Source organism: Papaver somniferum, chromosome 10, assembly GCF_003573695.1.
Source record: "Papaver somniferum cultivar HN1 chromosome 10, ASM357369v1, whole genome shotgun sequence".
Taxonomy (NCBI): Eukaryota; Viridiplantae; Streptophyta; class Magnoliopsida; order Ranunculales; family Papaveraceae; genus Papaver; species Papaver somniferum.
In genome coordinates this window covers 34,319,599-34,333,886 of record NC_039367.1, presented here as the reverse complement: position 1 = coordinate 34,333,886, position 14,288 = coordinate 34,319,599, and the positions used below count along the sequence as shown (strand labels likewise).

The following is a 14,288-nucleotide window of genomic DNA, read 5'->3' as shown; positions in this document are numbered from 1 at the left end:
CCCCCAAACAATATGGTACCCCATTAGCATCCATGTGAAGTAGGAGTCCAAAAGGAAGGGATTACTCAACTATCGATAGACCAATGCCTCTTTAGTACCATAATTATGACTCAAATAATCATGAAAATAGAAAAGTTACAAAAATTAATACTAAAATAGTACATAATAATATTTTTGTCCATTTTATATTTTCAAATAGATATGGACATATATGAGATGCATTTTCCGGATCAAATAGTGTTGAGACCACCTAAAAAGGAAGTCCTAGTGATAATTTCCCCGTTTAATAACCCATTTACCATTAGCAGCCATGTGAAGTTTGGACCAATGCCCCTTTGGATCCATAGGACCAAGTTGGCTCAAACAACCGAACAAGTGTGATTGGGGGACTTCTGGGCGACTTTGGGGGTATCGTAGGCAACAAAAAGAAAAGAAATGAGGGCATAGCCGCTTCCGCATGGCAGTGGAGTGAGTCTGGACTCAGGAGTGACTTTATATCTTCTTTCTTCAACTTCTTCTTCGTCATCTGCTGCTGCTGCTCATCACTTCTTTCTTCTCACTTCCAAAATCTTCGCGCCAAAATGGGTATCCCTAACCCTAAAGCAGGAGGAGGAGGTGGTATCGTTAACGATTCTCCTTCAAATACTATTAAGAGGCATCAAACAGACCCTTCTCCATTATCATTTTTTGAAGGCGAAAGGATTCTTGCTTATCATGATCCACTTATTTACGAAGCTAAGGTTCGTACAAAAAAAACCCTAATTTTTTACTTTCTAGGGTTGCTGAACTTGACTTTCTATTCAAATGAAGTGATAAATTTATAATCTTAATTGTTCTGTTTGGTGACACTTAGGGTTCTAAAGTTAAATTAGTATCTAATTTTTTAGGTTTTCAAACGACAATGCAGTGAAATTTTGGTCATATCTAGCATAGAGTGACTTACATGAATCATTTTAGTCATTAGAAGAGGGCCTCTTAAGAAGGCGGATTATACTGTATATATTTGGAGATGCAGTGGTTCATTTTTACATGAAGAAAAACTACTCCCTCCATTTCAGGAAAAGTGTTACTTTCACTTTTCAATTTGGCCTATTTTTAGGCAAAAATGAAAAAAGTGCAAGTATCACTTTTTCTGAAACTGAGGGAGGATTGAATTAAACATTCCCATTGTTTAGCTGTTTGTATTTGGAAGCATCATCAACTTGGTGTATTCATATTGTCGATGTCTTTGCAATTCATATTCTATATGTATTTACAATTCATATTGTATTAATGAAATATGAATATATGTGATACGATGTGTGTGAATTTTAGATGCTGTTAGCTCTGGTAAATTCATTATTTGGGTACTTTCTTGGCTTACATTTACATTCTCTGTTGATAAAGGTCGTTACAGTTGAGATTAAGAATCCTTATGATAACACAAAGGAGTACTTAATTCATTACAAAGTGAGTATAGTTTCTTATGTTTTAATATATTTGTTTTTCTTTCTTTTTTCCGCTCATATTGTATTTCCTAGTGACCCCTTTTTACTGTTAAGTGAAGAAAGTTGAGAAACTGAATGATGGATCACCCTTCTAATTAGTGAACACTATCTTTCTCTTGCAGGGTTGGAATAAAAAGTGAGTTTCTGCTCTTTTTACCTCGTTTATATAGCAGGAATTTTATCGACTTTTGTGTGACATGCAAGATAACTCTTGCACATATCTATTGTCAATTTGTTAGACATGCTCATATTTCTGCAGTTTCCTGTATATGAGTTCAAGGCCTTTAAATTGAATAAATTAGTAAATTGAACACTGTGTAGGAATCTGTTTGTTACAACCATGGGCTCAGTGTCCAGTTTGATTAGTTGAATTAAGTAGAATATTTTAGCCTTCAGATCACGTAATGTAATCCAGATTCGGTAGATTTTTATCAGTTCTCAAGTTTACTTAGCAATGTATTATGAATTCTGTAAATGTTAAAACCTTTGTCGTTAACAGATGGGATGAGTGGGTAGGCGTTGAACGTTTGTTGAAATTCACTGAAGAAAACAAGAAACTGCAGGAGGAACTTAAACTAGCGCAGCAGCATATCGAAAAGAATCCGAAATCAGGGTGTTTATCAAACATGAATCCAGAAAGTTTTACTGGTGAGCTCTACTCTATTTTGGAGCTAATGATTGTCTATTTGATTAGCTTCTGTTAAGTAAACACATCCTTCCACCTTCTCACTTTTAATTAAAAGAAAATGTTCGTACGATGAAATTTTATTCGTTAGGAGATGTATTCAAACATGTTATTGTTGATACTGCTATTAAGTTGTCTTGTGTAGTTCAGTGTTTCATACTTGGAATTTTCTTAGAAAGGGATTAGTAAAATGTCATGATAATAAACTTCTGGCTTCTTGCATTGGAGTTTGCCTTGACTAATTAACAAAATTCCGCTGTTTACGAGGAACAAACTCAGATAAGGCTGTTGAGTTAAGATGATGAGAAAATTGGTATTCACCTTACCACCTCTTTCAAATTTCTTTAAAATGTTATGCATCAAGTGGGAACAAGAGTTAAGAGGGCATGGTAATGTGTCTATTACTTGTCAAGAACCTGTCTCCGAATGTTTCTGCCTTACCCATTGTTCTATGACTTTTCTTTAGCAATTTTCCTGTGCAAAAAGGGTCAGCTTGTTCATAAGTTTCAACTTTTTTCCTGTTCATTTTATCGGTTGCTCTTTGATTGTTAATTTGCATCTGGTGCGTAATTGGAAATGTCATTTTTTATGGGTTTTGCAGATGCAAAAATGGATCAAGAGGATACTAGAATATATGGTAATGAAAACATGTGGATGCAGTGTATTGTTGTATTTGTCATTTTTCTTTGTTGTCTGGCTATTTTAATATGTAAAGTTTCGTATGTTTGAGTTGATGAAAGGTGGATATCAGTGATTTTCCACGCATTTTGTGTCAGCTTTTCTTAAATAAAGTTGGAGAATGCCATGGATCAGGAGCTAATATTGTTTCTAAAATGCTTCATGTTGTTGTAGCAAGGAAGGGAAAGAGGCAAACAAGTGACTTCAGAGTTAAGGTATGTTAAATGAACAGCGAACATAGTTGTGGTTTTTGTTTTTTTAATATATTTTTCTTTTTATGCCTACAATATTACAAAATATTTTTTATAAAGATAACATGAAACTGCAGGAGGAACTTAAACTAGAGCAGCAGGATACGGAAAAGGATCTCAAGTCAGGGTGTTTATCAAACATGAAGTCAGAAAGTTCCGCAGGTGAGCTCTACTCTCTTGCGGAACTAATAACCATCTATTAAATTAGCTTGTCATAAGTAAACATTTCCTTCCACCTTTTGACTTTTATTTGAAAGAAAATGTTCATACGATGAAATTTTCTTTGTTAGGACATGTATTCAAACATTTCAATTGTTGATATTAAGCAGTTGTGCTACTATTGGGTTGTCTAGTTTCATTCTTGGAATTTTCTTGAAAGGGATTAGTAAGATGTTATGTTAGTGAACTTCTGGCTTCTGAGATTGGAGTTTTCCCTGACTAAGTAATTAAATTCCGCAGTTTACAAACTCAGATAAGTACTGTTCTGCTAAGAGGATGAGAAAGTTGATATTCAGCTGACGTCTTTCAAATTCCTTTAAAATTTTACTTCATCAAATGGAAGCAAGAGTTATGAGGATAGAGTAATGTGTCTATTACTTGTCAAGAACCTGTGTATAAAGTTTTCTGCCGTACCTATTGTTCTGTGACTTATCCTTGAACTCTTAGCAATTCGACTGTGCAAAACAGGGTTAGCTTGTTCATATGTTTCAACTTTTTCCTTGTTCATTTATCTATTGCTCTTTGATTGTTATTTTTGCATCTGTTGCTTAGTTGGAAATGTCTTTTTTTTTTTGTGGGCTTTGCAGATGCGAAAATGGATCAAGATGATACTAGAAAATATGGTAATGCAGACATGCAGTATTGTTGTACTTGTTATTTTCCTCTGTACATTTGCCTGACTACTTAAATATGTAAAGCTTCATATGTTTGAGATGATGAAAGGTGGATATCATTTATTATCTACACATCTTGTGTCAGCTTTTCTTGGATAAATTTAGAGAATGCCATGGATATAGAGCTAACATTGTTTCTGAAATGTTTTACATTGTTGTTGTAGTGGGGAAGGGAAAGAAGCGGAGAAGTGACTTAAGCGTTGAGGTGTGTGATTACTATCTAAACGAGCAGCGAATATATTTATGTTAAATTTCTTTTTCTTTTTTTTAAGCCTACAATATTACAAAGTACTTTTTATGAAGAAAACAAGAAACTGCAGGATGAACTTAAGCTAGTGCAGCTGCGTATGGAAAAGAATCCCAATTCAGGGTGTTCATCAAACATGAATCCAAAAAGTTCTACTGGTGAGCTCTACTCTCTCTCGGAACTAATGATCGTCTATTAAATTAGCTTCTGTTAAGTAAATACATCCTTCCACCTTCTCACTTTTAATTGAAAATTAAATGTTCATAGGATGAAATTGTATTTGTCTGGACATGTATTCAAACATGTTAAATTGTTGATACTAAGCAGTTGTGCTACTAATAAGCTGTCTCGTGCAGTTCAATGTTCAGTGTTTCATACTTGGAATTTTCTTAAAAACGGATTTAGTAAAACGCCATACTAATGAACTTCTGGCTTCTGACATCGAGTTTACCTTGACTAAGTAATAACCTTCCACAGCTTACGAGCAACAAACTCAGATAAGTACTTTGTGCTAAGAGGATGAGAAAACTGATATTCAGCTTATTTCTTTCAAATTTCTGTAAATTGTTACTGCATCAAATGGGAACTTTTTTCTTGTTCGTTTTTATGGTTACTCTCCGACTGTTAATTTGCCTCTGTTGCTTAGTTGAAAGTGTCTTTTTCTTTTATGGGCTTTGCAGATGCAAAAATGGATCAAGTGGATACTAGAATGGCTGGATCTACCACGACCTCGTCCATTGAGTATAGGAGAGAATATGGTAATGCAGACATGTAGTGTATTGTTGTAATTGTTATTTTTCTCTGTACATTTACCTGACTACTTAAATATGTAAAGCTTCATATGTTTGAGATGATGAAAGGTGGATATCATTTTTTTTTCTACGTATCTTGTGTCAGCTTTTCTTAAATAAGTTTAGAGAAAGCCATGGATTTAGAGCTAATCTTGTTTCTAAAATGCTTTACCTTGTTGTTGTAGTGGGGAAGGGAAAAAAGCGTACTAGTGACTTCAGCGTTGAGGTATGTGATTACTATCTAAATGAATAGCAAACATGTCTATGGTCACATTTTTCCTACAATATTTCACAATACTTGTGCACGCATAAATGATTACATCCTTTCAATTCTGCTCGTATTTTCTGCATAATTTACTCCTATTTTCTGTACCACTAGCCAACTAGTAATGAGCATTTTCAGTGTCTAATGGATTCTAATAATTTATTTTCTTTTGTGGAATCAAACACGCTAATTCGCGTCAATCAAAGATTGGTTATAAGGATTTTTTACTATCTGTAAAGTTTTGCATGTTTCTTAGTAGGATGAAACTTAATTAGATCAACTGTTGGAATTGTAAGGATTCTATTTCATCTGGGCTAGTCATTCTTAGAGTAGAAAGTAGAGGTGTGAGATGTGTCGTTAAATTTTCTTTAGGCTAGGGTCTAATATGTAGCAATATTACCTTTTCTTCTATTTTGAGATTTCTTTTTTTGTTCTTTTGAATTTTCAACTTTTTTAGAAATGTATTTTTGCAGAAACAAAGGCGATATGATGCTGCATACGAGAATGTGAAGCCATTGGGGTTTCTAAACAAGAAAGTCATCCGGACAAAAATTGATTCCCTTTTGAAGGTAAAGCCATAACTTGTGTGCTTTTTGTTGCTGAATGAATGAAACCCTTTAGTTTTTATATTCCTTTACAGTAGGAGTTCGTGAATGAGTTTTTCAGGTTTATGGTGGAGATGAAGGATGGGCTTTCATTGAAGAAGCTTCGTATAAGTTACTGATTGAATGCCTTTTGGAATGTCAAGAGCAACTAGATCTAGTTGTCAAAGAAGAAGAAAATCAAGGGATACTGTTTCCAGAAGAAGAAAAAGTTCAAGAGACTGATGAACAACTTCTGGTACGGTTTATTTCTTTGATGAGCTTCTGGCAAACCATTTTGTGCTGTTAGGAAAAGATTGTGAATTTTCCATTGATTTATCTTGCTGGCCCTTATTGCAGTTTTATTTTTAGCGATTATAATTTTTCTTTGCAATACTGCTCAGTGTAACTACTAATTCTCTCCTTAGTTTAGGTTACTTTTACTTTCTGTAGAAAATTCAGGGAACTCTAAAATAAACTTACATGACCTCATGAAATATTTATTTGTAGTTCGATTTGTTATGTACTAACATTAGAATGTAGTGTCTTCCTATAATGCTTTAGGATGTTCAAGTGATTAATTGCGATGTAATTTTGAGGTCATTGCCTATTTATTTATCTACTTATATGGATATTGGGGTTATTGATGGTGAAAAGAGAACTCACTTGACATCACATTCCTAATCTTATAGCACAATGTAGTTCGAGCAATTTGTTTCAGGATTGTAAGTTCTAAATATCTATTAGTTGGCCATGAGTGTGTTGGAATTCTGAGTCATTCGAGGCGGTCCTAAATCGTCTTAGTGTGATTTGGACTGCATACTAAAAGGACAAATACTTGTATAAATGAAAAGCGCAAATACTTGTATTTGAATGATTCTTCGTATTGCATCTTTAAAGTTGTTTTTTCACCTTGTTTCCCATGTAACTTGCTATAAGGTCATTGTGTTTTTCCTCATTAGAATTATGTTCACCTGATATTTCTTCTATCTTTGTGTCTAGAGGAAGAATTCAAGAAGGAAAATTCCAAGGTTGTCCTCAGTTGCAGGGATATCAAGTGCAGTTGTTAAATATGAACCCAGAGGAAGTGAACCTAGGACTGAGGAGGTCAAGGAGAGAATAGAAGCTATCAAGTGCAGTTGTTATCTTTTGCCCGCTGCAAAAAAACAGAGGTTGCAAGAAACACTTGGAAATGGCAATCGGAAGTTGGTTTCTGCTGAAGTACAGAAGTTGCAAGAAAATCTTTCTGGGTCTGTGCTAGGTACTTCTCAACGCCGTAGGAAGAGGCCCCCATTTGGTTATATTGACAGTATGGAAGACTGCGAAGAGGACTATGTTTTCTTTAACACGAAACTCTAACTTTGTAAATGAATGTCCAGAGAGAAGGATGTCTCGGTGGGATTAGGTGGGTGCAGTTGTCTGAGCCCGTCTCTCTGAGTTCTTGTGATTAAGAATAGTGTGCAGGATAGATAACGCGAAGGATAGATGAACTAATACATTTTTTTGCTCCTGGGTTACCAACCTACTAGGGAGTCTGTTGTTTATTGTGATTGGGAACAATCATGAAAACACAGAAGAAAATCAACAACAGGAAGATCTAACTGTTAACAGTATACTCTCTTCTTCCTAGAGTAGGCTGTGTATTCTCTCTTTTTGCGTTTTATTTTTTGAATCCTTATCAATTGTTTGATAAGTCACTTTTGTACAGACATGTAAACAGACCACGAATATTTAGAATCTCAGTTGCACCGAGCTTTTGGTTTGATCTCAATTTGTTCCTTTTTTAGAAGCCAAATAAAAAACCCAGTTGGTTTTACTATATGCATGTATGGTCGCCAGAAGTTATGATTACCCAGGTAAGTCAGGTTCATATCTTTTTTTGTCAAGCTGGTGTCTATAGAAAAGAAGATTAGAGCCATACAAACCAAATCCTTTGGTGCAATTAATGTAGGAATTTGTAAAACCGTATAAATCCAAGATTTTTATGGCAGTGATAACAAATATCCAATAAATTTGAATAATCAGTCATGAGTAGAGTTAATTAGGTAGCCTAGATTACGACACCCTAAGCGGCTAAGCACCCCAATCAGAAAGTTGACATAAATTCAACATTAAGGTTTGGGTGAACTTGTGTTTAAGAGGTGGGTGTTTCATTACCTTGTTGGGTCTTTTAGAATGAGACTCCCTTAGGAAATTTTGGAAGATGTTTTGATATTGAAAGTAGCGGAAGCAAAGAAATGATAGGAAAACCTGAAAAATCTCTCGGTCTGATTACCATAGTAGAAATCAATAATCTCCGATTCATTGATGATGAAAAGAAAATTACAGTTGCAGAGAAATCTCCCACACACTCAGTGAAGTGTTCTTGAATTAGTTACAGGAAAGAGAAAGACTGGTGTTAGTTGAGTATCAACTTAACCGAGTGTTATTAACTAGAGGCAGAAGTCGATACTAGAAGTCACTTCATAAAAAGTAAATTATTTATTTCTAGAAGTCATTTTCTAATTTTATTCTCAATCCAATTTCTAAACTTTTTATATCCAGAAGTTGAAAAATTATTTCTCATTGTGCATCCAACGGACTAATATTGAAATTGTCTCATTTACTAGGAAACTTTAATGAAAGTGCATTTTCCTACATGCCAAAGGTGGCCAATACAACATCTCGCTCTCTTGTTGTGCATACACTCTCTCACAAAGTCCAAGCTAGATGGAGGAACTCAGATATTGCATCTAACATAGCTTTTCTCTACAATGTAGCTCATGTTTAGTTTTCCTTTTCTTTCTGTTCTTTTGTGTACCAAAAAGAAAAAAAAGAAAATGTTTGGTTTCTTTGCACATTAGTTAGGGCCCTCTTTAATCTTTCTTCAACTTTTGAACTATAGTAAAAAGACAACCCGGCTAGTTTGGGACCTATCCAATTTATTAGTGGCCTGGAACTAAAAGACAAAAAGGTTATTAAAAGGTAAAAAAGATAACCCTTATCCATATATTTTACATAATGGCTAATTTATTTCTGATTAATTAATGTTAATTGGATGATTAATTGATGTTTAATCAAATTAAACTAGAAATTAACTAACCTTGATTCGTCATCAAAACATGATTTTTTTTTTTTTTTTGAAAAAACTCGACCAGAATCGGTGGATGTTCATGCTCACATAAACAAATTCTAAGAATCGGTTTATGTGGCTTAGGACATAGACCGACTGTAAAATTCAAGAGTTTTTCTGTGATTTTTTTCGCCAGAATCGGTTTATCTTAATGCCCACATAAACCGTTGTAAATCTGGGCATTTCTTCGACCATTTTTCTCATAACGTCTTCGTCCAACGTCGGAATGACCCCATTCTTTTTGAATTCAATTCATAATTTCATGCTCTATAATATAAAGATAAAAGTTTCAAGATTTATACAAAAAATAAAACACGGTTAATGAATCGGTTGAACGTCAACCACAATCGGTTTATGTAGGTGTACCATATCTACCGATTTTGGGGAACATAAATAACATTCGGTTTATGCGGACCCTTAAATAATCCGGTTGTGGGTATAGCAGTTAAGGAATCAAAGGTTGTACAATCGGGTTATGTGTACATATATGTAATCCGATTCTAACCAAAAAAAATATACAGAAAAAACGGTTATCTCTTCCATACCAGAATCGGGTTACGTGGATATTAACGTAGACCTATTCTGCTTCAATTTTATCCAACCAGAATACACATTCAGTACAATCGGTCTTTGTGGGCATGAACAAAATCCATTTCTAAATATAATCGGTTCATAAGTACATTGACGTAAACCGATTCTAATGAACCCAGAACACTTTGATTTCAAAAAAATCGAATTTTAAATGATTGCATGTTGCTAAAATCTAAATTAGGGGATTGTGTTGCTAGAAAAGTACTTGATTCGTGTCATTTCACCTGCTTCTATGACACTCGAAGATGGTTCGTCTTAGGGGAGAAGAAGAGAAGAAGAATCGGTTGGAGATGGAGATGGAGATGAAAATGAATTTTATTTTTATTTAAGTTTTTAGTTTTATGATTTTAATTTTAGTTTTATTATTGGGATTTAATGGGAATAAATTTGTAGTATTAGTATTTGATACATGATAAATTGATAGTCTCATCTCTTAATAATTTTTTTTGTCCTGTAGTAGCAGACCCCAAATAAATGGGATAGACCCCAAACTAGCTAGGAAAGACAAGTTAAATAGAGCTTATACTAACATTTACTACTATACTAGATTCAAAAGAAAATAAAATCGCCTATGGGAGACAAAGAACACGATGAATGTTCTTCCATCAACAAAAGCAATAGAATATTATAAAGAAACCTTTTTTTTTTGTTGACCAAAAATGAGTCCCTTGTTTAAGGAGAATTACAGATGAAACAAGAAAAAATAAGAGGAAGGAGAAGAATAATCTTATTATGAGATTACGGTAGAAGCATTAAATAGTTTCCTTTATATACAACTCTAGGAATCTAGTTGGACCGTATATCCATGGGTAGTAGACCTTGTAACACTCCCCCTTGTGCGGTTCAATAACAAAACTTTATACATAGTGCTTCACATATAGTTCTTCAAATGTCGTTCTCCTTGATGACTTGTGCCGAAGTCCATTGCCTCATTAAAACTTTTACAAGGAAAAACCTAGTGGTACTGAACCTTGGTACAACTCATCACATGTAGTACTTCACATCTTGTCTCGTACTTTACATGTAGTTCATCACATGCAATACGATCTTCAAAGATTCACGAGTCTAAGTTAATTGCCTTGCTAAAACTTCGTCAGGAAAACCCAGAGGGACAAAACCTGAACTAAAGAAAATAATATAATATTAAACAAACTTAGAACATAGTTGGACTCGAATATGTTGCCTTATTAAAACCTTGACAAGGAAAACCCAGTGGGACAAAATCTTGGCAAGGGAAAAGAGTACAACGCAATAAGTCCACGTAAAGTTACTTGGTTTAAGTTCATTTCTCTTGTTGCTCACAACTCAGAAAAACCACATGGGAAAAAGAATAACCTTGGAAAAAATAAATTTCAGGTGTTTGTTGTTGTCTCATTAAAAACCTTGCCGAGTAACAAAACCCTACGGGAAAAAGTAATCTCAGTGAGGAAAAAAGAGTTCAACACAACGTTAGGTGCTCCCCCTGATGCCAGACGATTTCTTTAGTCTAACCCAGTCATGGGAGTTCATTACAGTTTACTTTGGTGACTTGAATATTTATAAGACACTGTTGTTGATTCTGTTAGTTACGTTGCTTTACAGACTATCGTGTTCATTTCTTTAATTCAGATATTTTCAGTAATATCAATGCGATCTTTATGTTTTCAACGTTCAACATACTTGATTTTTTATAGTGTTGTATCGCTAATAATCCTTGTCGAGTAACAGAACCCGTTGGGAAAAACTATTCTCGACCGAAAGGAAAAAAATACAACACGGCTTCAGTTTCGAAGTAAAATATGTCGACATCATAGCCTTGGATACTCCCCCATGATGTCGGCATCTTCCCCTGATTACTTTCAAAGTTGTTCCAGATAGTTACTTTAGTCATGTAATTTTCGAAACTGAATATCGGTAATGACTTTGAAAATAGTCTACCATATACCTCCCTGATTACTTTCGTTGGAGAAGATATTATTGTTCCTTCATAATCAACAACCTTTGGATTGCAGTTCCTGTAGCATTCATTTTTTATGTCATTGCAGAGATAAAAAAAAATCATGTCAATAGTTACTTTTAAGTATATCATTACATTCATTATATCATTCCAATGACGTTGCGTTGGCGCTGAGCTATATCTAGCTAACAAGTTCTCTGAGGATGTAATATTTAATCGAGTACATTATAATAGTAAGTACAACAATGCGTCTATTGTACTTAGATATGGGAATTTCATCTCCCAACACGTCTTTGTCATCTTCCTTTAGACGAAATGGTCACTTACTTACATGTGAACCTCGACTAATCATGGAAGTGTTATCAGGATGCATGTCTTTGTTAAATTTCCTGACAACTTTAGCCATATGCAAACTGGTGGAATAATATACTACAAGCTCAGTATTCAGTCGAGATTTTTCCAGATTTTTCATCACAAATTCGGATTTCAAATAGATTTTAAGGTCTCTTATTACATCAAGAGTACTCATCATGTCTGTATCATCGATATAAATAGCTACAATTGCAAATCAGGAACTTTCTTGTGAATACGCAATGAAAAATAACTTACTTGTCTAACCCCTCCAAATCAAATAGCCACTTAGACGGGTATACCACATCTGCTTGATTGCTTCAATCTATATGTGAGCGTTTTATCTAACTGTAAACGCACTTTGTGGTTTAGAGTCACTTTATTTGGGAAACAAAAGGCTATCAAGTACTTTTGTAAATATCTTCTATCTCTTGATTCTTTAAGAGATACTAAGAACCACATACATATGCTGCATTTCAAGTCATTTTGAAATTACCAAGCTAACTAATTAGCGGAATGCTATAACGTTCATTCTAAGAAAACAATTCCAGGGCTTTGTGAGAAACCTCGCGCCACAAGATAAGTCTTTATACTTTAAGACTGCTTTCTTATCATTATGATTTATGAAAAATTAATCATATATGTCCAATAGGGTTTCACTTGGTTGGTTAGCACTATCACACCAAATACTTGTATATTTGTCAAAGAACCAAGTTCTACCAGGATTGTATAAGCCAAATATGCTCTTCGTTGACACTAAGCAACAAGGAAGCTTGGTTCGATCTCATCTTGCTCTATTTCCTTAAGCAAGTGTATATGAAATTAATCATCAATATGTACGCATTCTCATGATCCACTTGAGATGTCTTTGTTCTCTGGATTATTAAACTTCAGAGCGTCCTCCAGTTTGATTCATTGACATATTCAGAGACAATCTTATGAGATGACTTATGATGATATAAATAAGTTGTTCCTTACTCACCTACTTCCTTTTTAGCTGAGGATTGATCGAACCAAGTGGTCTCTCCAACTTCCTTTATGGAGCCACGACCTCAACCATACTTCCGCTAAGTGTAGTTGCAACACCTTAGTCTATGGTGTATATCCCTTATTGGGGATTTGTAACCTTACAGGTAGGTTTGCAGCTGGTATGTGTGATCTCATCACTTTAGCGACATCAGTGTACATTCTGAAAATCGATTATTTTTTGTCACTTCACATTTACATTTGTGGTGTACAAGAATCAATATGTGGCACAATGGGAACACACCACGACAATTCATGTCATTCTCTTAGAAAATACATTTTCTTATCTCTCCCAAATGACGGGAAAACTATCTTATTAAAGTGATAACCCGCAAATCTAGCGGTAAAAGATCTCATGCCAAAAGTTTTAAAATGCGGATAATTATTGGGTACTCATTTCCAACATAGCTACTTAACAGTTTTGAAGACCCATCATAGTACGATGTGGAGTCGTAATGGCACATATATAGTGCAACCAAAAATGCGTAAGAACACGAATGTCAGGCTTAAATCCAGTTACCAACTGATACACTGAAAAGGTTGACTAAAACGAATTAAGTAAAGATGCATATAATATTGCATATCCCCAAAGCAATAAAAGGTAGGTTGGCACGCATAACCTATTTCTTAGACACCATATGTAACCTTTGATGGTAGCCTCAGTGATACCATTGGGTATACGATGCTCTATATTGATCCTATTAAACACCCAATATTCATCAAGTCCTTTTGATGTAATTTCTCTAGCAGTAACAATGGTGGTGAGCCTTTGTACTTTCCATTGTGTAATATGTTCTAGGAGTTTTACAAAAATTAAACGCATCATTTGTTGTGAGCAATAACTAATTCAATGTGGCGAAGCATCTACCAGAGCCATAAATCACTTGAATGGTCCGCATTCTACATGGATATATGTTCACTAATAACACTTTATTTCCTTGAAGAATGAGTTATTCACCATTTGCATCTAAGTAAAACAAGATGGTCTCAATCATGTTTTACTAAAGAAAGACTTTGTAAGATGAGTGACGCGCTTTCTTACTCTAAATCATAATGGGGAGAGGCATTGCAAATCTAGTAACTTTAGAAATCACTGATTGTGATAGATTATGTAACTTCACATTTTATTAGTTCATTGTCTTGTACACTCAAATTAAGTGATGCCCGTGTTAGTACTTTCAAAACGGAACATCATGTCACAACCAATGTGCCTTATGGTTATGTTAGAGTATTTATGAATCAGTTCCAATCAGTTCATTGTTGGGGTTAATGTGGATTCAATAATTCAAGTTCTAGTGATTTACAATTCATTAGATTGACATATTAATTTTCTAAGAATATGCTTCCTTCCACATTCATTAGAAATAATTTATAGATGCAATCAACTTCATTCT

General features: G+C 34.5%; 1 protein-coding gene across 2 annotated transcripts; it reads left to right on the top strand.

The window, feature by feature from the left end:
* The first annotated feature begins 451 nt into the window (after window positions 1-451).
* Window positions 452-7,643, top strand: LOC113319469. Of its 2 annotated transcripts, XM_026567717.1 has the most exons (15): window positions 452-740; window positions 1,387-1,449; window positions 1,610-1,623; window positions 1,987-2,135; window positions 2,774-2,809; window positions 3,025-3,065; window positions 3,179-3,263; window positions 3,908-3,943; window positions 4,159-4,199; window positions 4,315-4,399; window positions 4,922-4,999; window positions 5,218-5,258; window positions 5,771-5,866; window positions 5,964-6,137; window positions 6,881-7,643. In XM_026567717.1, the coding sequence occupies exons 1-15, from the start codon at window positions 582-584 to the stop codon at window positions 7,235-7,237; spliced, it is 1,455 nt and encodes a 484-aa protein (XP_026423502.1). In that variant the 5' UTR covers window positions 452-581; the 3' UTR covers window positions 7,238-7,643. The 2 variants fall into 2 exon arrangements, with proteins under 2 accessions (XP_026423502.1, XP_026423503.1); XM_026567718.1 differs by lacking the exon at window positions 2,774-2,809.
* Window positions 7,644-14,288: the final 6,645 nt, after the last annotated feature.